Source organism: Arvicanthis niloticus, chromosome 4, assembly GCF_011762505.2.
Source record: "Arvicanthis niloticus isolate mArvNil1 chromosome 4, mArvNil1.pat.X, whole genome shotgun sequence".
In the NCBI taxonomy this organism is placed as follows: Eukaryota; Metazoa; Chordata; class Mammalia; order Rodentia; family Muridae; genus Arvicanthis; species Arvicanthis niloticus.
Window position 1 is genome coordinate 114,194,092 of NC_047661.1, and position 26,192 is coordinate 114,220,283.

Consider the following 26,192-nt stretch of genomic DNA (forward strand, 5'->3'; position numbering starts at 1 on the left):
GTGCCACCCCTGGGCAGGTGGTCTTAGGTTGTATTATGAAGGTTTGCTGGTCATGAATGAGCCAGGGTGAGTGAGCAGGTAAGCAGTGTTCCTCCATGGTGTGTGTGTGTGTGTGTGTGTGTGTGCACACACGCGCGCGCGCGCTTCAGTTCCTGCTTTGAGTACCTGTCCAGTTTTCTCTCAGTAACAGATTTACAGGCAAGATGAGATGAACTGTTTCCTCCTCAGTAGCAGACAGCAAACTACACTGACAACCACAGCTAAGCCTTATCCTACCAGAGGCTTCTGGACCGCCCAGCACATAGATGCTCTGCAGTGCCACCGCCCACACCACACCTTCCCCGGCACAGTTTCTAACATATCTGGGATAAAGAGTCTCTGGAGATTAGGACTTTTATTTAGACTGTTGGCTCAGTTAGGGTTTCTGTTGCTGTGATAAAGACCATGACAAAAAAGCAGCTTGGGAGGAGAAGGTTTATTTCACTTTACAGTTTGTCGTCCATCAATATCCAGAGAAGTCAGGATAGGAGTCTGGAGGCAGGAGCTGCAGCAGAGGCCACAGAGGAATGCTTCTTACTGGTTTGCTCCTCATGGCTTGCTTAGTCTGCTTTCTTATAGGACTCGGGACCACCAGCCCAAGGGGCTGCACCATGCACAGTGAGTTTAGTCCTCTCCATCAAGAAAATGTACCCCAGGCTTGCCCACTGGCCAGTCTGGTGGGGACATTTTCTCACTTGAGGTTCCCTCTTTTAAAATGACTGTAGCTTGTGTCACGCTGACATAAAACTAGCCAACACAATCGACCCTTTGTCGACTAAATGTACAAATAATCACTGTTAGATCATAACTTTTCTTATTGTCCTCAAGGTGTTATTAATATCAATATCACAATATAAAATATATTACAAACTTTAAAAGTCTCACAATCTTTAAAAAAAGATTGAGTCTCGGGCTGGAGAGATGGCTCAGCAGTTAAGAGCACTGACTGCTCTTCCAGAGGTCCTGAGTTCAATTCCCACAACCACATAGTGGCTCACAACCATCTGTAATGGATTCCGATGCCCTCTTCTGGTGTGTCTGAAGACAGCAACAGTGTACTTATATGCATAAAATAAATAATTAAAGAAATCAGTCTCTTTTGATATCCAAAGTCAGCCAGGCAGAGTGGTAAAAGCCTTTAATTCCAGCACTCTGGAGGCAGAGACAGGAAGAGCTCTGTAAATCTGAAGCCAGCCTGGTCTATATAGAGAGTTCCAGGACAGCCAGGACTCTAAGACTCTATCTCAAAAATAAAATATCCAAAGTCTCTCTAAACTCCAAAGTATCTGTAAAAGTTTAAATTCTGCCAATTGTGGGCTCTTGTTTGGTTTTTTTTTTTTTGTTTTGTTTTGTTTTGTTTTTGTTTTTGTTTTTAAATGAGTTGAGTGCTTTCCTTACTCTAAGAGGAAAGAATCAGGACACAGTCAAAATCAGATCAAAGCAAAACCGAAGTCTACCCAGCAGCATGGAGTGTCAGGCTTCAGGGACTCACCTCTCGAATGCTCTGAAGAGCTTGGAGGGCTCGGCACAGAACATGGAGGGCGTCCCCCGGGCTCAGGCCAGCTCCATGCCCCAGCTGCTGCTGTTCCTGGTGATCACCCCATAATATTGGCATCTCCGAGAAAACTGTAATTTCTGTCATCTTAGCCTTCTCTTGTTTCCTTTCCATGCACATAGAACGTCATGGATGCTTTCATTATAAAGGGAGAGTTAAGGCGCCTTTACTCCAGAAATATCTTCTGAAAAGATGGTTGTATATCAAGCGCTGTGGTGGCTAATACGTTAAGTAGTGAAAGAAAAAAAAAATATTCCTAGACCCTTTCTTGGGTTTGTCTGTGAGGTGTTTTCCTCTCCTGCTTCTCCTCTTCCCTTCCCTGCTTCTTTCTTTTCCTCCCCTCCCTCCCTCCCTCCCTCCCTCCCTCCCTCCCTCCCTTCCTTCCTTCCTTCCTTCCTTCCTTCCTTCCTTCCTTCCTTCCTTCCTTCTTCCCTTCCTTCCTCCCTCCCTCCCTCCCTTCCTCATAGTCTCCCAGTTTTGCTCCTAGTGGCTAGCTCTTCCAGTTAGCTTACCTGTTACGTTTTCAAGACACAGAATATGGAACATAACTAAAGTTACAAAGGAAAGGGGACCTTTTCCTTTCCTGCTGCTACAGATGAGCGCAGAGCCTCACCTGTGCATGCCGCATGTGCCCTCTGCCATGAGCTCCACTCCAGCCTTGACACCCTTAGTTTTTGGGATGCCAGGTTGTAGGATGTCATCATTGTAGAATCCTCACAACTCTCTAAGCCCTTCAGTGTTTCTCTCTATTCCCAAAATGTTTCCAATACTCCAAGTCAGTAGGGGAACGTTTTCAAACACAAACTGTATTAACTGATCTCTAGGAATGGATTGATGGAAATCATATATAACAGATAATTTTTAATCCCTGTTGTTACTTTCAAATGTTGTATTAACACAGGACCTGCCATCTTTTTTGGAATCACTTGGTTAAGTTCTCAGTAGCAATGATGTGGAGTTAGTTTGTTTTGGCTCCAGACCTTAGGCCACTGCAGCTCCAGTGCAGCTCCTATTCAGTTCCTGTTTGGCCCCCTGTGCAGCCCCCTGTGTGCCCCCGTGTGGCCCCTTTGCAGCCCCTGTGCAGTTCCTGTGCAGCTCCTGCACAGCTCCTCTGTAGCCCCTGTGCAGCCCCTGTGCAGTCCCTTTGTGGTCCCTCTGCGGCCCCCTGTGTAGCGTCTGGCCCTGCTCTCAAGCTCAGCTCCATCTGCACTGTACACTAACAAGTTCTCACAGTGTTTACTCCTCAGTGGTAACACACTTTTCAGTTCTTTCTTCCACCTCAATTGCAGTGCGTGCACTGCCCTTCATCTGTATCCATCATGGGTTTACCTCTCAGTGGCTGTAATGCACGATGGCGTGGACATTCTCATGGACTGGGTAACAGTCTATCTACCAAAGTGAGAATGGAGCGAACAGCTTGCATCACACCTACAGATATTCTTTATACCATTCTAACAGAGTGACGTCATGCTCCTTATACCATTCTAACAGAGTGATGTCATGCTCCTTATACCATTCTGACAGAGTGATGTCACGTTCCTTATACCATTCTAACAGGGTGACGTCATGTTCCTGCTTAAAATTTATATCCTATCATTTTTGTTCACAGCATAAACAAATGTAAGAATTACTACGAAGTCCTTGGTGTTACAAAAGATGCTGGTGATGAAGATTTGAAAAAAGCTTATAGGAAGCTTGCTTTGAAGTTTCATCCAGACAAAAACCATGCCCCTGGAGCCACGGATGCTTTCAAAAGTAAAGTAACTTACAAAGCTTCACTGCAGTCTTTTCTAGAATGCTCTTTACAGTGTTTCAGAATATGAAATCTGCTTTTCTTCAGGAGCATTTAGAAAGCAGCTCAGAACAGTTTAAAAATCGTTTGAATCTTTAGGTCTAGCTTCCATTACCCAGCCAAGCAGATGCAATATAACTGCAAAAGTCTGCAAGCTGGTATTCGCAATCCTAAGTAACATCTAGGTACCATGTGTGCCTTCTAGTTTGGTTTGGGGAGGTAGGATGATTGTTTGCATTGCCTTCCAGCGTATGATATATGGCCCAAGTCAACTAAAAGTGACAGTTTTACTGAGTATTTTCTGGACATGGCCTAGAACGGAGGTTTCCTGGACAGGCTATTCTAGGAATGTTGGTAGTGGTCTTACATTTCTATGACCTCTGGTTAGGTTTCATGATTCCAGAGCTCAAACCCAGGGCTATGATCATGTTACGGAAGCTTTGGGCGTTGGGCTGCATCTCTAGTCCTTGAGTTTATGAGCTTGGGTCTTGCTGTGCAGCTCAGGCTGGTCTTGAACTTGACAGTGCACTGCCTCTGAGCGCTGAGATCACAAGTGTGCACGGCCAGGCACGGCACAGTTCTGCTTCTTTATATCCATGTTTAGTAATGCGATTTCTTTTGCTTCTTCAAGTTTGATTTCTTATCTCTTGTCTGTGTTTTCCATTTTACTTCCTAATCTTTAAAGTTTTGGTGAATTTAGTAAGTATTATGTAAAATAGGAGTAAAAATTAGGTGACCAATTTGATAATTTCCTATTTTTGTGTGTTGTAATGAAAATTACACAACTGTCTTCACTCCCTTCTAGATTTGCAGAGGCTTCCTTTAACTTCACCTTTCCAGGGAAGCACTCTGTAGCTTCTCTGTGGCAGACAGCAATTGCAATAATTTCGTGTTTTGTTACAGTTTCACTGTAACAATTAACATGTTATCCATAGTGAAACATTTAACTTAGTGATTGTTGATTCTTGTGAATTTGATATTCATAGAGCCAGTGTTTAGTGTTTTCTGTAACATGCTGGGGCCTAACAATAGAACAAAGGAGGTATTATGTTAAAATGTTTCAAAAAAGAAGACTCGATTAGTTTTTCATAAAAATACCGTTAAAATTGTTTATAATCTAGCCACTGAGGAGCACGCCCATAATCCCAGCTTTTAAGAGACAGAGCCAGGAGGATCACAAGTTTGAGGCTAGCCTGGTCTACATAACAAGTTCCAGGCCAGCAGAGCTATGTACTATAAAATTCTTTTCTGTTTTCCCATCACAGCCAGAGGGAGAGGAGGGGAGGGGAGGGAGGATATTGTTTACAGAACAACTTTATTTGTTGAAGGAAGTTGCCAAGGAAAATACATTTGGGAATTAATAATATATTCCAATGAAGGCACTGCCAAAGTTGTTCTTCTGGAAAACGGTTAGGTTAACAGTGGCACATGGAAAGAGTAGGGAACCTAGGGTGAGCAGGTGGCTCGGCAGCCTGGCAACCTGAGTGTGAGGCTTGGGTCTCATGTCATGTGGTGTAAGGAGACAACTGATTCCTACAGGTTACACACACACACACACACACACACACACACACACACAAAATAAATAAAATGAAAAGTTAAAAAAAGAAATTACGGGTAACAGTATTTTAACAGTTCAGCATGAATTTAACTTAAACCGTTTTCCATTGTCTCATGAGCCTGCAGACTCTGATGGTTGGTTCCAACCCCATGATCACATAGGTGGCCCTGGTTAAACTCAGTTGGTCACACACACGAAAAACACAGTATAGGATTGCTACAGGAGGGCATAAGAGAGGCTGGAGAGTGTCAGCACTCAGAATGTATTATACATGTGTATATAAAATGATCAGGACAGATTTAATAAAATTATAACGGATCTTGGCAGCGGGTGATCCAAGTAACATTGGCAACAATAAGTCTTCCTGGACTGGAGGGATGACACTGTGGTAAGAGCACACAAGGTCCTCCTCCTTCCAGATGACCCAGGTTCGATTACTTTAACTCCAGCCCTAGGGGACCCAACGCCCTCTTATGGCCTCCACAGGCACTGCACCCATGTGCTACAAGCATCCAGGCAAACTCTTCATATACATAAAAGTAAATAGTAATAAGCCAGGCTGTGGTGGTATACACCTGCCATCCTAACACACAGGAAGCAGAGGCAGGCAGTTCTCTGAGTTTGAGAAATTCCAAGACAGCCAGGACTACACAGAAAAACCCTTGAAAAACCAAACACCAAACCAAACCAAACCAAAGGTACATAGTAGTAATTCTAGTGTTAGGAATGTTAGAATCAGCACCAGGTGTGCTTCTGCACGCCTGTAATCCCAGCACTTGGGAGGTGAAGCAGGGAATCATGAGTTCTAAGTTTCCTTGGCTACATAGTAAGTTCAAGGCTGGTCAGAGTTATATGAGACTCTGTCTTAAAATTAATAAACAGACAGGGCCTGGAGAAACGGCTTAGCAGTGAAGAGCACTGGCTGTTTTTCCAGAAGATCCAGGTTCAAGTCCCAGAACCCATATGATGGCTTCTCAATGGCTTTAACATCAGTCCTATGGTATCTGATGCCCTCTTCTGACTACTGTGGGCACCAGCCATGCATAAGGTACACAGATACATGCAGACAAAATACTTATACACATACACTAAAAGTAACTTAAAAAAAAAAAACAAAACAAAAAGAATGTTAGGCTGGCTGTACCTGTGGTGCTGTAGCTGGGTGGTAGAATGTTTGCTTAGTGTGTGCAAGGTCTAGGGTTTGGTCTCTAGTGCCACAAAACAAAAAATCCAAAACCCTCAAAGAATGTTAAACTAGTTTCTCCCATTGTGCGTCAAGAGCGTTGTTGTTCTTATGAAAACACTAAGAATACAGGTGTCTATACCACAACTTTGCTGTTGCTCTTTTGAAGCAGCAAGCAGCACAGATGTCTCCTACTGACCCGGCCAGACACTCAGTGGGACCTCCCAGTGATGGTTCTGAAGGCCCGGTGTCATAATTACGGTTTAATGTTCTGCTTTGTAAGGGAGAAATAATACTTACTGATCATGCTGGGAGATGACTATCTCTAGGGAGAGGCTCACACAGTCAGTATGCAGGTGCTTATCTATAAGTCAGACTGCCAATTTAATTAGTCCCAAAGGGGATCAGAATTGGGAGTTGCTTCAGGAGCCAGTTTTCACCCACTAGAAACTGGACAGAAACCCTAGCCTATAACCCACAGATTTTCAGGGAGCAAATGTAGTTACTCATCTTGTAGCCAGTGTGGTCACACAAATAGGCAGGCTTCATTTGTTGTGTGCTTCCTGAATATTTGATGTATTCTTAGCCAGTCTTCTGCTTGGAGAGGCCAGTTGTTTCTTCCTAATCAGAGACAATGTATTGGTGGTTTTTCCTTTTAAAAAAATATTTGTTTGTTTGTTATTTATTTATTTATTTATTTATTTATTTATATGTGTGTCTTTATAAGTACATGCCTGCACATGTGCTTAAGTGTTTAGAGACCAAACATGTACACAGATTTGTGGAGATCAGAGGACAGTTTGCAGCAGATTCTCGCCTTCTACCAAGCGAGTCCTGGGGATTGAACAGAGGTCGTCAGCTTGTGCCTTTGGCTTCTGAGCCATTTCACTGGGCCCCACTTCGGCCTTTTATATGGAAACTAAGATAAGAGTTTGATCACACTGCAATGTTATTTTATAGAAAGTGGAAGTCATTTGCAGGTTATTTTTCTATTCTATTTTATTTTCTTCAAGAATAGAGAAATAACCATAATTAGATTCAAGACGTAAGTTAAATGCTCCGTTCCTGGTTTTATAAAGAAAACAAGTTGTCCTAGGACAGTAAACCAAACCTGGCTGGTTTGTCTTTCCCACAAAACTTGTTAAGTTTACCAAAGCAAAGAAATATTTATTATGCAGAGTGATTTTTACAACATAACGAAGCCTGTTTTGCACATTCTTCTGGTGACATGGATTCTATCTCTTCTCTCTGACCTGAACACCCTTACCTTGGTGTCGGGTGTAGCTCAGCGGTCCTTGCCTCTCATTCACAAGGCCTTTAGTTCATTGTTCACCATTGCCATCAAACAAGCCAAAAAATAAAAAATAAAAAGCTACCAAACAAACAAACAAACAAACAACAACAACAACAACAAAAACAAAAAACAAAAGCAAGCTACCAAACTAGGACATATTATCTTCAAAAACATCAAGCGGCAAGTCAGAGATTATTTTAGTACAGTGTTTCGTTTTCAGCATACACACAGACATCATAGCAGAGGGCTTGGGATAGCTGTGTGTTTCATAAATAATGTGGACCACGTGCCAAGGCTTGGGCTAGGCTTGTAGTTTAATATTAACAGTGTAGACCAAGGGCATGTCTCTCAGAACAAAGATGTTAATTCTACCTTTAGGCTTTTTCTTATCTAGGTGAGGGGATTTGAGATTCCCTCATCCTCAAAGAATTTGTATCTCATTAAAAAAAAAAGGGAGACATGCTTCACCTAAAACATTCACACTGAAGTCTAATATCTGCCAGGTGTTTTATAGGTTTTCATTCCTGTGTTTTTTTCTTTTTCTTTTTCTTTTTTCTTTTTTTTTTGTTTAATGTTTATTTAAATCCTTGTGAGCACAGATGGTGGAGTACACCTATAATGTCAGCACCTGGGTGACAGAGACAGGAGGATTAGGAGTTCTGCTTAACCTGGAAATAAACAGCCGTCCTTTCCCCCCGGGCTAGCATATCAGTCACCTTCACTCCAGCGTGACCAAATACTTGGCACACGTAACTTAAGGGGAAGCAAGGTTTAATTTTGGTGTATGGTTTAAGAAGAAGCATTAGTGTCAGTCTATCCTGAAGGGAAAGGGCATCCTTGGCAAGGCTGTTCATTCACATGGTTGTAGAGAGGAAGCACAGGAGAGAGATAGAGAAGGAAGCCAGGGTAAGATACAGCACCAAGGACATGGCTCACATGGCCTACTACCTCTTGATAGACCTCCCCTCCTACCTTTCAGCACTTACCAATAATGTCTTTACGTGATTCCATCAGAGATAGTCATGTATTCAGTCAGAGCACTTGTAATTGTGGAAACCCATCAGAGATGCTGGTGTTTTACCACTCGCCTAGACAGTTTTCATTTAATCACATTGGCAGTTTAGACTTAGCCTAGCACAAGGCAATGAGAGGTGGCAAAGGGACCTTAGCACTTCACCACCCTCCCAAAGTAACAAGGCTATAGCCTCCTGGTGTCACAAAACACATAGACAATGCCAAGGTTATCCTCTGGTCTTTACACACATACAAACACAGATACATGTGTAATACATGAACATCCACGTGTGTGCTACACAACACCAAATGCATGCGTGCACAGACACACACACACACACTAAATGACATTTTTAGTGAAGATGATTTGCATGTGACAAAAAGAAGTGCATGAAAGGATTTGAGTGTCATTAGCCGTTAGAGAAATGCAGCTCTCAGGGTGCTGTGCACCTATCATAATGACTAACATAGAAAGTAGCAATGGCTCCTGTTCAAGTAGCTCTGGGCGCAGAAAATGGATTATTCATGTATTGTTGAAGAGAAGTAAAATGAGAATCATTTTGCCGAAGAGCTTTGGAAGTTGATCAAAAAGCTAATTCTGAGCTACCATACAATTGAGCAATACACTGCTGGCATTTATCCCAGAGAAATGAGCATTTGCATATACATAAACCTGTGGTAAAGGCATATAGCTTTATTGTAATAGCCCCAAACTAGAAAGAGCCCAGCTGTCACTCAGGGGATGAGCAGTTAAACCAACAGCGCTGTATCCATGTGTGGAATACTACGTAGTCATAAAAATGAGTGCACTTCTGACAGGTAACTAGCCAGATCAGTCTGGATACCTGTGCTCATGGAAAACAGCCAGTTCCAAGGAGTTTCTCCTATATGAAGTAATCCTATTTGTATATTGTCCTCTTTATACAATATTGTTTTGTTATTTTTATTTTTGTGCAACAGAGTCTCAATAATGTAACCCAGGCTGACTTTGAACTCAGGGTCCTACCTCAGCTTCTTGTGTGCTGAGACTACAGACATGCACCTTCCCCACTCTGGGCTTTCAGCATCCTAGACATGGTAACATTTGAGAAGTGGCCAATATCTCAGTACTTGCCAGGGACTGAAAGAGAAGTCTGGCAGGGCAGGGACTAAATGTGGATATAAAAGAAGACCCCTTAGGGCCAGTGAGATGATTCAGTTAGTATAAAGGTGCTTGCCGTGCAAACCCAGTAACCCAAGTTCATTCCCAGAACTCACAGAAAGGTAGTAACCTTTTCAAGTCAACCAGGTTGTAGCCATGGGCTGTGTACCCACAACACACATCATGCACAGATAAAGTGAAGAACTGGACTACTAAAAAGATGGCTACAGAGCATTCTGTGCTCGCTCTATTGGTTGTCAATGCCAGTTCTCCATTTATGATTTTTTTGCTATGAGTAAGATATTATTACTATTAGATAAAAAGTATAGAGGATATTTATATTTTAAAATGTGTGAGTCTATAATTACCACAAAGTAAAATATTAAAGAAAAATGAATTGAAAGGTCTTTTATGCACAATAAATGACAGTGAGATAGAAATATGCTTTGTAGCCGGGCTGTGGTATCACACGCCTTTAATCCCAGCACTTGGGAGGCAGAGGCAGGTGGATTTCTGAGTTCGAGGCCAGCTTGGTCTACAGAGTGAATTCCAGGACAGCCTGGGCTACACAGAGAAACCCTGTCTCGAAAAACCAAAAAAAAAAAAAAAAAAAAGAAATATGCTTTGTAAATTTTGAACACCAAAATAAAATTTGTATTTAATTTTCTAGATAACAAGGGGCGGTAATCATTCCTGATTGTGCACATGCACAAAATAAGCTAATAGTTCAAGGCTAGCCTGGGCTATGTACTGAGACCCCACTACAAAAGCAAAACACAACAGCAACAACATGTAAGACTTGATGCTGGCCCTTTGAGCACTGCAGTGGAGGCATGGACGGTCCCTACTCTCACATGGGGGTTTCTGTCTTAAGGAGGATACATTGTTCAGAAATGAAATGGGAGGTAGTGTGCCCCCAAAAGGGGAGATTTCAATGGAGATGTCTTGGAGTAATGCATATCTATATTATGCTGAGCATTTGACCTCAGACAACTTACTTAGAAGTGTCTTGGGATCCGTACTGTGAAGTTGAAAGTATTAACGAGCGAAGTACAGAAATAGTAAGTTCTCAATACGTGGTGGAGACCCCTGTGTTTATTTTGAATAGTTATATTTGTAAGGGTGGTCTTGGACTTTTAATCCTCCTGCCTCAGTTTCCAGAGTGCTGGGATTATAGATATGTGACCCCAATTCATGGCATGTAGGTTGGACAATCTTGGTGAACGGCTTGATTTGAGAACTCTGAGTGGTGAGTGGGATTTTAGAGGCTCCAATGCAGTATTGCAGTAGGATGGACAGACATCCGGATGGACAGACATTCCTCTGTTTCCAAGCAGTGGGAAGATTTGCCTGTCTAGTATAGAAAGCTATATTGGGCACTAACATGTGATGTTGCAAAATGTACATGTAATATTTAAAAGAAATCATTACCTTTATTTTTACTGTTTTATGATTTTTTCAATTGGTTTCAAACAATATTTGAGTTGGTACTGCTGCATGCAGGGAAGTTTTGTGTAGACTAAAGACTTTGCTTTCCAACGCTGTTACTTGTTGCTTCTTTAGAGATTGGAAATGCTTACGCTGTTTTAAGCAATCCAGAGAAACGAAAACAGTATGACCTCACAGGCAGCGAAGAGCAAGCTTGTAATCCCCAGAACAACGGCAGGTTCAATTTTCACCGAGGCTGTGAAGCCGACATAACTCCGGAAGACCTGTTCAATATCTTCTTTGGCGGCGGATTTCCTTCAGGTACTGGAGTTAACTTTATTTCCTCAGCTCGACTTCATAAAGATAGATTTCCAACGTTCTCATCTAGTCTGTTTTGTTTTGAGACAAAGTTTCACTACATGGAACTCTGAAAATGAAACTCACTGCATGGAACACGTGAGACATGGAACTCATGTGTAACCCAGGCTAATCTCTCACTTAAGCAATTCTCCTGCCTCAGTCTCTCAAGTGTTGGGGTTATAGGCTTGAGCATGAGGATCTCCTTGCATTTTCTACAGGGCTAGCTTTCTCTCAAAGGAGGGAAAATGTTACAGCTATCACTGTTACTTTCCTAGAGAGTACTTTAATTAAGAAAGAGTTAATGAGTGCAGATACCCTGTTTTATTAAAAATTGAAGAAAAAGAATATAGACAGGAAACACCAAAGCAACAAATCATAATTGTTACAATTATAGAAAGCATCTGGTACCTGGTAGGGTGATTGACATTAGTTCTCTGGAGCCTCAAATGATATTATAGACTGTTAATGCCAATGTATGTAAATGTCTTCATTCATATCTTCATTGAAATAGTAGACAGTCTGGTTGACACATAAACCTTTTAGGTATCTTCCTATTGTGTTGTAGTAGGAATAACCACTTGAACGAGGCTCTCAGGGACTGCAGTTTTCCACTAAATAAGTAGATCTTACAGCGTTAGCGTAAGTAGCATAAAAACTCTTATTTCTACTTACTGTGCATTGCTTATGTAGAAATGAATTTAAGAATGGTTTCTTTAAGCTCTAAGTTGTTCATGGCATTGACTTACGGTGCTCATTCAAAATGAGAATTTGATGCAATGGCTCTTTCAACATCATTGGGAAAGAGTTGTGATTGATAGGACATTTTGCAAAGCAGGCATTATTGAGTTGTAACAATACAAGTGAATGATCAAAACTGTAACCTGTGTTTTAACAAATTATTAAGACAAGTTACCTCTAAGAAAAGTTACTAAACTAGCAATTTTGACTGAAAATATGTTGGGAATAGTCAGAAATCTTTCAAGCAATAATTTTCTTCTTAATAGATAATTATCAGGTCTCGGTTAGTTATAATGTGGCATATTTTGTCAATAATAGCCATTTCTGGTTTTTTACCTCATTTGAAAAGAGCTTGAATGTCCATCAGTGATCCACTATGATCATTTTACATTACAATAAATGTTTTAGAACCGTTTATTATAATGTTGTCTTTGGATTTCTAGATGCATTTGATTCATTTAAGTACAGTAATTAGAATTTTCAGAATAAAGACCTAAGATTTGTAGAAACAGTCACCAACCATGATGGTCCTCCGTGAGTGTAGCATTATTGAGGAACTCCCACATTTTCACAAAGGAATTTAGATAGCTGGGTCTGGTAGCCCAAGTCCATTTTGGAAGGGGGAGGCAAGAAGATCACACAGTAAACATTCATTGTAAAAAACAAACATCCCTTATTTTAGTAACTTCCAAAAAGAGTGGGCATGGTGGTGGGTGCTTTGAATCACAGCAAGGAAAGCAGATAAACAGTGAAAGCCATTTTCCTCATTCTTGGGTCACTTCCTAACCTCACCCTGTGTTTGATTTCCTAGGTAGCGTACATTCATTTTCAAATGGCCGGGCAGCGTACAGCCATCAACAGCAGCACCGACACAGTGGGCATGAAAGAGAAGAAGAAAGAGGAGATGTATGTTTGCAATGTGATTATAAATCTCAAAATGACAAATTCCAGTTCAGGAAAGCAATTAGAATTGACTCAAAATAGGGCAAGTTGTTTTAGGAAATAATGACTTTTCTCTTAGCAAGTGTTCAAAAGAAACTCAGAAATCCTGTGAGAGTAACGTAGGCACAGGAGTAGAGGGCAGCTTAGGGGTGATGGCAGCGCTGTCGTCCTTCCGGTTTGCTTTTGCATAATTCGGACAAAGGTAAATCTATATTTTGCATGTTCTGAAGGTGACTTCTTTTTATTGATCCTAAAAGACTTAGAAACGACGCTGAAAAACCTCAGTTAGAAGTCTGTTTGCCTTTGCTTGGTTCTAAGGCAGGTATACTTGATTGCTTGTATTGATTAAGCTCCTTGTGTAGAAAGCTGGATAGAAAGGACACTAGAATAGACAAGGAGAGGCCTGAGGTCAGCTCCACCATGTATCCAGTGCCTTCACACACCCAGTCATCTCTGTGTGTGTGAGACAGGAGGGGGCTTCCTTATCTCTAAAATGGGGTCAGATGGTATCATCCTTTTCAAGCCCTGAGGAGTTTGTACTTTAGGGATAGTAGCAGGAGGTTGGGTTTACACAGCAGGTACTATCAGGGTGCGTGGTGACCACTGGATTGTGACGGTCTGACGCAGTCTGCTGATTTCTGGTCTCTTTGCAGGGAGGCTTTTCTGTGTTCATTCAGCTCATGCCCATCATTGTGTTGATCCTTGTGTCCTTGTTAAGCCAACTGATGGTCTCGAATCCTCCATATTCCTTATATCCCAGATCGTAAGTAGCTAAGCAAAGCTTTACAGAATATCCTCATTGCTGATTTTTTCTCTTCCCTTGAAGGGTCCTTCGATGCTTTCAAGTGCCTACTCTTTTACAGGAAAATCTCCAATTTAAAAAATAGTTAACATAAATGATACATTTCTATCATTCTTGATGGTGTACACTTCTGTCCCACTGTAGGGAAGTGGGACAGAAGTGCCATGTTTGAATTTGAATTTACTGTAGTAGTTAAAATACTGACATGAAGGACAAGAAGGGAGAGGAAAAAGACTTGGTCTTATACAAGTGTCACTAAGTGGGAAATGATTTAAGTGAATAGGAGATAAAGGAAACTTAACTAAAAAAAATCTGCATACTCTGTAAAAAGTTGTTTGGTTTCTGAGAATGTAACTAATACTGACGTTAACTAATACTGATGTTAAGTAATACTGACGTTAACTTTAAATTACTTTTACTTTTGCTCCTTGATTTGCATAGTAGAATATAATCTTAATACAAAAAAAATAATCACCCATCTCTTTTGCAGTGGCTCAGGACAAACTATTAAAATGCAGACAGAAAACTTGGGTGTTGTTTATTATGTCAGTAAAGACTTTAAAAGCGAATATAAAGGAACACTATTACAAAAGGTGGAAAAGAGCGTGGAAGAGGATTATGTGACTAATATTCGAAATAATTGCTGGAAAGAAAGACAGCAGAGTAAGTCCATCATATGTTTTTGCTATCTTTGAAAGCCTTTAGAGTCTTTGGAATTATTAAGGTGGATTTTCTTACCTAAGGAGTGCTCTGAAATTACTTGGTTTATAACTGGGATTCAGTACATGAATAAGTACAGTCTGAGGCCTTTCTCATCCCTGTTTTCAATCAGCTGTTATTCAAAACTGTGCAGAATTAGACTGTGTATCTGTTCCAAATGTGTGCTGCTTTGCTGTCACTGCTCTCTGATCCTTCCACTGTAACAACTAGCTGCGTGACACCACCACCTTTGTAATGTTTGTAAGCTGGAGGGAATATGCACAGGTATGGGTTATACCTATACCTATATCTGTGTGCAAACACAGATATTTTGTATAAGAGACTTAAACGTCCTTCTGTCTTAGTGCCTGGGGATCCTGTAAGCAATCTAACATGTCTATTGAGGATCGAGTGTAATGATTTTTATACATGTGGCAAACTATAGTAATTGGCACAGTGTAAGAATTTACTAACTGGTTCTTGTCTTACAGTGTTTAATAAAGATTTTGTTGAGTAGATTACCTTACATGATGCTACCTCCAGTCTCACACTATCCAGAAGTCCAAGTTACTTCTCTATAAACTAGGTACCTTATTATCACAGCATAAGGCTCAGTGAGCATTTAACACAGTGGCTTGGACCAGTCAGTGTTAAGTTTTATTTTGTCATGCGAGCATGTTGATGGACCCAGTGCTGTGCAGATCTTGCAGATCACAGCTACAGTGGGTTCATGAGAGCAGCAATGACACCGTGTCTGGTGGATATCATCCCACAACCCTCCAGCCCATCCAGCTCTTCCTTCTGTCCATGTTCCCTGAGCTTTGGAGGGACGATAGTGATGTCCCGTTTAGGGCTGTGTCTTCTGCAGTCATTTGTGCTCGTTATTCTGACAATTTCTTAGTCTGCAGTCATCACCACCCATTGCAAAGAGAAGCTCTCTTTTCAAAGATGACAGCATGTCAATTATGGGATGTAAACAAGCATTTAAAGATAACTTCATTGTGTCCATTTAGCAGAACATCCGAGTAGCATATATAATCAGGCCTGTGACCTTTGAGCCTTAGGTTTTTGTCCAGGTTTACAGTACTGAATGTGGATTCTTTCCTGTTGAGTGGACCACAACTCTGACCAGAAAGTAGTTATTTACCCCCATAGCAGCTAAAGCATTTATAGTATGGTGGACACATGCTATCTAAAAGATTAGTACACTGGGCCCCAGCATCCACAGCTGAATTACACCGTTCATAGTAATTCTTTGTCAGCCTGAATAGCTCCTTTTGGCACCATGGAAGCTATCTGGGAAGAGCAGGCTTCTAGCTCAATTCTAGTCTGATTTTTTTTTTTTTTTTTTTTTTTTTTTTGTGGCCAAGCATGTTCATTCCATTTAGCTGGAAGGTCTTATCATCAAGTTCCAGCAGGCAGAGTTACAGTTATTTATTCCAGTTGTATAAGTGGGGGTAATTGCACTTTTCTGTGGGGGTGCACATATATTCCAAATTTTTGCCATGTGTAAAAGCACACACAATCCCAGCACTTGGGGTACTGATGCAGAAGGACCACAAGTTTGAGGCCAGCTTGGGCTATTTAATGAAGTCCATTCTCAGGAAGAAGAAGAAGAAAGTAGAGGAAGAGAGGGAGAAGGAATGTGTTTTAATTTGTGTTCTTAACTATTGGAATTATCACAAAATCACAACCAACACAACTTCTGGCAGCTGTGACTCTCCCGTGACAGCTTAGAAAAGCCCCAGAGGGTATTCCAGAGCAGTCCCTTAAGCCACGTGGCTCAGGGTTGAAGGGGAAGGACTCTGGGAGGAAGTAGCAGGGCTGTAGCCTTATTTACTTTTGGTGTTGATTCTGTGTGCTAAGTTCAAAGTAAAGTTATATAAAGAAAACACCCAATGGGTGTGGTAGTACACACCTTTAATCATAGTACTCAGAGGAAAAGGCAGGAGGATCTCTGAGTTCAAGGCCAGCCTGGTCTACTTACTGAGCTTCAGGACTATATAGAAACTCTGTCCCAAAGAAAAATTCTTTTAAATAAAAGAAAAGGTTCAGCTGAAATAGTTTATAGGAATCTTAATTGATTCTTCCTTCCTTTCTTTTTTCAAAGTCAGTTAAGAGAATTATATATGTATATATATGAACCTCTCTAAAGTATTATTTATGTTTAAGCAACTGAGGCAATGTAAACTATTAGTAACTAGCAAACACTTCACATACAGAAACTGATATGCAGTATGCAGCAAAAGTGTACCGTGATGAGCGGCTGCAGAGGAAGGCGGACGCCCTGAGCATGGACAACTGCAAAGAGCTGGAGCGGCTGACCAGTCTCTACAAGGGGGGGTAGTCCGGGAGTCCCGCCTGCTCCTTTTCGTGTACTCTGTCTCCTCTGTAAATTTCATGTTGCCATGAAGCCGAAGAAGATTTGATTAAAGACTAAGCTGAGTAGTTGATTCCTGACCTCTCGGACTGTTAATGATCTACTGGCTCATTTCAATAGTAAGAACTGAGAACTACATATTTTAGTATGCTTCTGCAATTACTTTAACTTTAAAATCTTATATGATTCCTTAGGAAGTCTGGAGAGGATTATCACACCTGTAGCAATTGCCAGTTTTGTGATTCTCCATTATTCCTTCGCCATGTAAATATTTTTAGGATGATTTTTGTATACATATGAGCGCTTGCCTTTTATTTAAATTATGTTAGTGTTTAGCTCCATGAGACACTTCCTTCAGGCTAACGGAATGAACACAGTCACATTTCCCATTAGGTGTTTGGGTGTGTGCAGTTTAAACAGAGAAAATTTTTCAAAAAGATAAAACTTTACGTACAATCTTATATCAGTGTAGAAGGAATTGACATTTTTAATATTGTTCTTATATTCCAGAATACATAATGACATAAATGAACGGTGTTTACTATCAGTATGCTCTTTAGTTTTATGAATTGCTAAGCCATACATAGGAATGAAATGCTATAAGATAGATTTTAAAGAAAATACGATGATAAATATTATGCTAAGTGAGTTTTCAATGGTAAGTTGCAATTATGCCATTCATAATTCCAGTAATTAAAAGTTAGCCCCAAATGTTCATTTATCTGTCTTTCAAGGCTACTGAAGCTTATGAAACAAAAGATGAACTTTCTTCCTATGGAAATTCAGTTTCATGGAGATAACTGAAGCAAGACCCCCAAAGCAAATGGATTCTTCTACAAATAAGTAATGAGAACAAAATGACCACTAACACCCAGCTTTGTGCCTTTCCGACTGCGGCTGACTTACTTGACAGCATGGTGTGTTGGGCCACAGTAGCCCTATGCAGAGATAGAGCAGCACCTAATGCAGTGATTGACAGCAAGCAGCTAGAGCAGTGATTGACAGCAAGCGTAGAGCAGTGATTGACAGCAAGCATAGAGCAGTGATTGACAGCAAGCAGCTAGAGCGGTGATTGACAGCAAGCATAGAGCAGTGATTGACAGCAAGCCATCAGAGCATGCTGTGCTCCACCACCCAGGCCACTCATCAGGTCTTTAGAATAAGTTCCTTGTAACAAAATCTGTAAAGTGGGAAAATGCAGCTGAGACGTGAAGCTTTGCTGCTTATGAGTTTGGCGTGACTTCTGGTCTTGTGTATTTAATAGTAGTAATGGTTTAAGGGTTCTGCTTCATACAGTTAAAAGAATTACAAACATGGTCTTGGTATTTTTTTTGTCATATCTCCTGGCCCCAATCCCTTGCTCAAGAACAAAAATGGTAGGCAGAGTGGCTTTGTGCTTTTGCTTAAGGATTTCTTCCTAAATATTATTGATTTATGTCACTCATTGAACTCAAGAAGTTTCATGTCTTTTTTGTCCTCAGATTCTTCAGTAGAAATACCTGATTATTAGTAGGTTGAATTACACACAGTGTCCTCAGAGTCTGGAGAAGCCAACCATCCTTCTAGAAACATGGCCTTTAAAACTAGGAGTGCTACAAAAACGTAAAGGTTCATTTTAAGTTTTCATATAATACATCATGCGAAACTATTAAAAATGCTATATATCTATTCATCTTTAGTAAAAACCTTTCCCTCACAATTTATATGTTTTTGTTACGCCCTACAGTAGAATCTTGAGAGGTATAACTTCTAAGGACATTCCACAGCAGCTGTTTCCTTCCTCTCCACTACGTGTTTGTTGATTGTGGCTGCCTCTTGCTCAGGTTCTGCTGCGTGCTCTCACGAAGGCGGAGGGCTCGATGTAGGAATCACTGCTCTTTGCTTAGAATAAACCTGCAGCTGAGTTTTGCATTAGTGTCATGCTCACAGGTCCAGGGCACTCCTGGCCTTGTTCTCAGAGCCTTCCGATCTGTTGTGCTTCCTTCAGCAAACTTCCTGTCTCACCGCTAGCCTGAACTAGTGCTGTTTAGTCTGTGTGAGTGGTTTTTCTAGGTTGTGTGCCCCTGAACACAGCTCTTTGTGGTTTTCAGTTCTTTCGTTAGAATCTCCTTCCTCAGCTGTCATTTCACTGTCCACTTTGCAGATTTCTGAATTCCATGGAGCCATTATTATTTTTTTAATTTGTTTGTATCTTCATCCCCTGCTGATCTTGTTCTCTACAAGATGAGGAGGCTTGGAGCTTCTCCTAGTATCCTCTGGTCCTCCAGGAGACTGACATGTTGCTTCTATGATGGTTTTAATGGATGCTCATGGTATCTTTGTTGTTGTTTAGTTTTGTTTTATTAATTTTGAGTCAGGGTCTCACTATGTAGCTCTGGATGGCTCAAACTCTCAATGGAGACCTGGCTGGCCTGGATCTCTCAGAGGTTGGCCTGCCCTCCACCCCCACCCCCACCCATGCTGGGTTTAATAATAGCACATGCTCCCACACCTAGTAATAATACTTTCATTCAGAGAAACATATAGTTTTCTATTTGCCATTCAGATCATTGATCTCGTGTTTAACATATCCATTGAAATATCCACTTCAAATTCTCTAGTTTTTAAGGCTCTGTGGCAACAAAACTCTTAAGTTTTTTGTTTGCCTAAGTCCTTTGCTCTTCTTTGAAGAGCTCCTTAAGTCCAGTGCACTTCTTTTAGGTCTTGGTTTTTCTACTGTAGATGTAAAAAATGATGCTTTGTATACACTACTTCAACTCAGCAACTCTGCGTAGTTTCCTTTTCATCTGCAGCCAGAGTTGCCGGGATCCTCCTCTCGTTCTTTTAGCATCGCCTTTAATGCAGAACATTCAACCTCAAGATTTCGTGATTCAGTTGCTCGGCCATTCCTGCGATACTTGCAACTGTTTGAAATGGTTTTATTTAATTTATTCTTATGTTTGTGGTGTGTGTGTGTATGTGTGTGTGTGTGTGTGTGTGTGTGTGTGTGCGCGCGCGCGCGCGCATGTGCCAAGAAGCACATGTAGAGATCAGAGAACACCTTGCAGGGGTTAGTTCTCTTTTTATACCTTGTTCAATTCTGTGGATTGAACTCAAGTTGTCAGACTTATGCAGGAAGTATTTTACCACTGAGCCATCTCACCAATCCGCAGATTGTTGTATAGCTTTTAACTTCAGACAAACTTCAGCTCATCTTTCTCCCTGGTAGCTATGTGTAATTTTTTCATTTTCCTCTCTTTTTTTAAAATGTGTTTTATTAGCACACATTAATTATATAGGACAGTGGGTCTCATTATGACATTTTCATATACACATATAATGCATTTTACCGTCTTCACCCCTGTGACGCTCTCCTTCTCCCCTCCTACTTCACTCATTCACTTCCTCTCCCCATCTCATCCCTCTTCACCTTTCAAGACTTGTTGTTGTTGTTGATGATGGTGATGATGTTGCTGTTGTTATTGATGTTGATGATGATGATGGTGATGATGTTGCTGTTGGTGATGATGTTGCCGTTGATGATAATGATGTTGTTGATGATGTTGATGTTATTGATGATGCTGTTTGTTGCTGTTATTGTTGATGATGATAATGATGATCTCTTTTATTGTGGTTGTATATAGGGGCATAGGTCAGGTTTATTTACAGGAGCATAGGTACCAGTGCCTGCAACCCTGAAGAAATTGTGTCTTCTTCTCTCATCAGCCACTAACTGCCTTAGATCATCAAGGAGGGATGGGGGACCTCATGATCCCCTCCTCCTCCAGGGCAGGATGTGGACAGGCCCAATCTTATAGAGACCTTGTGCAGAATCACAAAGTGTGATTGACGACTATGGCATGGGCAGGAAACAGCATCCACAAACACTTCCCTCTTCTTGCATTATTTTCACCCACTGTTCCATGATGTTCTTTGATCCTTGAAGTGGGTAATGTTAGATGTCTCACTTAGGCTGAGCACGCAATGGTCACGTTTCCTCATTACTATAACCATCAGAAACTCCACAGTTACTTCTGCCCACTAAAATAACAGAAGTTACTTTGACAAAAGCTGGCTGTAGCATTCACCTCTGGACCCAAAACATAACAGGCAGTTTGTTGTCTTTTTGTTTTAATGGAAATTTGAAATTGCAGAGTTCTGTCTCTGCTTCAGTGTGGCCTGTGGTCCACGTGGTTTACATTTGATAGTGTTGATGTATTCTGGTCTCACTTCCCACTTTTCCTCTTTTTCTTCAAGTAGTTCATTGTATCTGTTTTTAATTTCTATTCACCTTTCATTCATTGAATTAAACAATATAGAAGCTTATTGCATTTTTCTGTGTCATCTTTGCACAGGGGGCATGCTAATCTCTGTATTATTCTGTCAGTACACGTTGCAAACATAAGCCCATGCCATAGAATTTTAAATATTTTCTTGAATATAGAATAAGTCACCTTAAAATGTAGCATTCTGCTGGGCAGTGGTGGTGCACACCTTTAATCCCAGCACTTGGGAGGCAGAGGCAGGCGGATTTCTGAATTCGAGGCCAGCCTGGTCTACAGAGTGAGTTCCAGGACAGCCAGGACTACACAGAGAGACCCTGTCTCAAAAATAAATAAATAAATAAATAAATAAATAAATAAATAAATATAAATTAAAAAATAAAAAAAAATGTAGCTTTCTAATTAACTTTGAGGGCTCAGAGCTGTCAGAAAATCTGTAGAAAATTTTTATGTATTTTCCACTTTTGTGGGATAGGGTGGATAGGTCAGGTTATCAGAATGAGAGAAGTTAACACAGCATGAAGTCATGTGTGGCTTTGCACAGTATTATGTTTGAGGTTCATTGCTGCACCATATCACGTTCATCCCGTTTATGGGTTAGAGTAAACAGTACCTTGGAGTCGCTGTGGGAGATGGTTGAGTGCAATATCTTAAACTACACAGAACAGTACGTCAGTCAACACTGAATCCCTTATGCTTCCTGTCTGGTGGAAAGGACCAGGTGAATTTTATGTGTCTTTAGATGGCTTGAGCTGAAAGATTTTTTTGTGCGTGCTGATTACTCTTATAACAAAAATCCCAATATCTTCCTGACTTATTTTTAGCTACATGGAATTCCTTAATTTCATTCGATCACTTTTATCTTTACCTTTGCATCTTAAGAAGTTTCTATTTTTTTTTCTTTTGTAAGTTTGGAAACAGTAGTTATACTTACTAGTAATTGACATTTTATCTCTTTATACATAGAGAAACACACACACAGACGCACACACACACACGCACACACACACACACACATCTGCTCCTTTCCTCTCCCTTCCTCCTGGATGCACTGGTATTAGTTATCTAGTTAGCTCTAACTCATTGTTTTAAAACCAGATAGGTTGATTGAGTGCTGAGACATCTCAGGTTTCCCATCTAACAAATGAAAATAACATTTGAGACCTGCTTTCATCCCATAATCACAAGCATAATCATACTTATTTATGATTTTCAAATAATTGGTCAGGAAAATGAAGTTATTTACGGTATGTGTGTGTATGCGCGCGCGTGTGTGCGCACCAGTGCATAAAAGTACTGTTTTGTGTCAGGTTAGGTCTTCACACGAGCAGGAATGTGGAATGCAGCCCTTAACTTCAAATGCACTTTTATGCTTAAATTTTCTTGTTATTAAATCTTTTACACTGATATGTAAAATAAAAAGAAAATCTTTATCAATAATATTAGAAATACTGGTACTTAAAACATGATATAGTTGTTACTGTGTTTTCAGATATTTCGTTAAAAACAAAACAAAACAAAACAAACAGCTCCCAGTTTTTAAAGCAGGAAATGTTTCTTGGTAGACCAGAGAGCCGGATGAACCATCCTTTCAATTAGCCAAGCAGTATGACGAAGGACCACGTGGTTAAAGAGGAACGAAGGTCTTTATTTAGCTTCTCCACACGAAGCTTGATCTCAATTCTGGACATTTTGCTATCTATCCTTTTATTGAGTGAAGGAAACTGAGAGGAAACCCAGAACACTTTTTATTATTTATACGGGAAAAATGTTTGAAAGTGAACAGCCTGAATTTTAATCATGGAAGAGTGAAAAAAAAAAAAAAAAAAAAACAAACCATCTTGTCACCATATCAGAATATGGCTTAAATCATTAAAGTTCTCTGTAAACCACTGAGAATAAAAGAATAGCCCTACAGTAACCTCCACATATTTTCTCCTCTGCAATCCAGTTTTCCATTGCAAATGGTATTCAGGCATGGTGCCTCACACATGGAGTCCCAACATCTGGGAGACCAAGTGAGGAAGACACACTATGGATTTGAGGCTAGCCTGGGTACCTTGTAAGACTCTGTCCCAAATACAATTAAAAATAAAAACAAAAGTAGATAGAACCAGGTTATTCAAGCAATTTTTGCAAACCTTTAATAATCTGTAGGCATCACAGTCCTGAATCCAGGCTCCCCTTTTGGTTTCATTTCGATTAGACAGACACTTTCCTATAAATGGAAACATTATTTTCCTCAAAGCAATTATTCAAAACATGCTCCTTATATTAAGGATTATGTAACCACATTTTTGTAAATGCCCTCTGTGTAACTTTTTCCTATTACGTGGTTCTTTTTCAGTTCATTTGATCTTCTGCTGGTGTAGGGGCCAATAGATTTGTGAATATTCTGTGGATCTGTCCATGTATAAGTGTATATATATATATATATAAATGTATATATCTTTTCCAGCTAATACCTCAGATGTGTGATTGTTTAATAAGTACCATACTGTTTGCACAGCGCAGGGCTTCCATTGGTGGGTTCTTATTTTAAAATTGTCCTTTAGTCAGTTGAATCTCATCAGTGTGAAATATTTTCAGTTGATCTCCATGTTTTAGTGCAGATTCCTATCTCAAGGCCTGTGTGTCATGTAAACTTGTACCTCTCTGAGCCTGGTAATCCAGAAGGGGTTCTTGAAATGTCCTGGTTTCATAAGTTATTAAAACTTGAGGTGACTGGTTACTGAACTGTCTAGTAACTACATTGAGGCGACAGACACCTGATGCAAGTGCTGGCAAGTCTTGCGGGTTTCTCTGTAAGGTTATGCTTAGTACTGTGACATAAGAAGGCACTTTTGAGTGACATTGTAGCGCTTTCAGCAGTTCCTTCCAAATGAATTGTTTGTGACTTGGGTATCTACAGCAAGACAGAAACAATTGGGATATGTAATTTATTTGGATTAAAAAAGTGCTTCATTTTTGCTTTACTTCTGGTCTTTAGATTGCTATGTGAGGCTTTCCATTTAAAGTTTTAGGGTGCTTGTTTGTTTGTTTGTTTGTTTGTTTGTTTTTAAGCTGCAGGTAATTTCGAAGGTGTGATATGGGGTTTCAAGGTCTGGTGAGATGTTAACGGAAGCCTTGTGTACGTAAAATGAAGTGCTGTTGGTGAAGGAGGTTTCTCTAGTGCATTCAAGACCACATAATTAGGTTTAAAAATGAAGGTCTGATTTGTAAAAAATTTAATGTTATATCAGACTTATATAAGGTTTCATGTGAGAACTCTTAAGCTGCTTTTGATTTTTAATGAATGTTCTAATGAATGATTTACAAATTTTTTGTCTTTCAGTCTCTGTAATTTATCTCAACATATGAATAAAAAGAAGGGATGTTCTCACCATAAAAGGCTTGTCTTCATTATATTTTATCCTTTTATCTTTTCCCCCTTTTTTCTTCCTCTTCTCCTTCTTTCTCCCGTGTTCTTTGTCTTCCTTTCTTCCTCCTCTTCCTCTTCTTTTTCTTTTTGAGACAGAGTCTCACTACATAGCTCTCACTATCCTGGAACTTACTTTGTAGACCAGGCTAGCCTCCTGCTCACAGAGATCTGCCTGCCTCTGCCTCCCAAGTGCTAGGATTAAAGAAAGGCATCTCCACCATGACCAGCATATTATCCTCCTGATATGCTCCTTCTTTTGTTCATTCAGTAAATGTATGAATCCCTGCTGTGTCACAGATAATGAGCTAGGAGCTGGGAATTATTCACGGATTAAGACAATGCTCTAACTGTAAATTTAATCAAGAAAACATTATTGTCCAGGAAATGAATGTTTTAATTTTGGTAAACGTGAGATGATCACAACATTTATTTTCAACATTTATCTATTAACATTTATTTATGTATTAACATTTATCTAGAGTACCTTCACTGTTCTGGAAAGACCAAGGAAGACTTCACTCACTGAGAAACTAAACTTAAGCCAAAACTCAAAGGACAAATAAGAGTGGGGCTGAGACACTAGAGAACAACTTCATGCAGTCTGGGACAACCGACGTTACCACGAGCACGCTGCCTCACATAGCTGAGCTGGCGGGATCACGGCAGCCAACATTCTGGCGTGCAGTGGGGACGGTTCAGGAGCCTACCTATAGTGAGGGGCTATGGCAATTGATGGCTTCTGAGAGAGGGAGTGTCAGTGTTATGTAAGGGTGGTTCCTTGTAGGTTGACCATACTCCATTGGATAGTCCCACAGGCCCAGGAGGAGATGATCAGCACAAACTGGATTTGATGTGTTATTGGGGGCCGTGGGAGGGAGAGGGAGACACAGTTTGGGGGGTACAGACATGAAGGTGAACCTGGGAGGAGTTAGAGCAGAAGGAGTAAATATGATCAAAATACATTGTATGAAATTCTCAAGGAATAAAAGTATTAAAACTTAATGGAAGTGGCGCATGCCTTTAATCCCAGCACTTGGGAGGCAGAGGCAGGCGGATTTCTCAGTTCGAGGCCAGGCTGCTCTACAGAGTGAGTTCCAGGACAGCCACAGCTACACAGAGAAACCCTGTCTCGAAAAACAAAAAACCAACCAACCAAACAAACAAACAAAAACCACTTAATGGAAATGAAAAGAAACGTATGTGATGGTTAAGTAGAAGAATTCCAAAGTAGGTGCTCCCATAGAGCGTGTGTTTTCTTTAATGGTACATTACTGTTAAAAACACGCGAGGTTAAGAGCTTATCTGCAGCAAAAGCCATCAGCTTCAATTTCCCCAGAGCTCAGGCAGTCACTGGGGAGTATTTAGATTTGTCCTGGGGGTTTCTACAGGGGTCTCCTAAGCTGATTACAGTGCCCTCTACCACAAAGAATTATCAGTCAGTAGGGAGAAACACCCGGCCAAAGTAAATGGAGAAGCCTCCTTTTTGCTAAGCATTCTTGCCTTCCCCTTACAAGAATGCTTTCTTGAATGTACAAACATCAACAAAAGATATAGATAGGTTTTTGGTTGTTTTTGGTGGTG

At 40.5% G+C, this 26,192-nt stretch overlaps 1 protein-coding gene across 3 annotated transcripts in view; it reads left to right on the forward strand.

The window, feature by feature from the left end:
* Dnajb14 (DnaJ heat shock protein family (Hsp40) member B14) overlaps positions 1-17,001 on the forward strand; it is a 36,697-nt gene extending 19,696 nt beyond the window's left edge. For all 3 annotated transcript variants that reach the window (XM_034501319.2, XM_034501320.2, XM_076933287.1), the window contains 6 exons: positions 3,204-3,349; positions 11,143-11,328; positions 12,917-13,011; positions 13,701-13,810; positions 14,340-14,512; positions 16,771-17,001. In XM_034501319.2, coding sequence (XP_034357210.1) covers positions 3,204-3,349; positions 11,143-11,328; positions 12,917-13,011; positions 13,701-13,810; positions 14,340-14,512; positions 16,771-16,895 — 835 coding nt within the window. In that variant the 3' untranslated portion in view covers positions 16,896-17,001. The remainder of the gene's footprint in view (positions 1-3,203; positions 3,350-11,142; positions 11,329-12,916; positions 13,012-13,700; positions 13,811-14,339; positions 14,513-16,770) is intronic.
* The last annotated feature ends 9,191 nt before the right edge of the window (positions 17,002-26,192 follow it).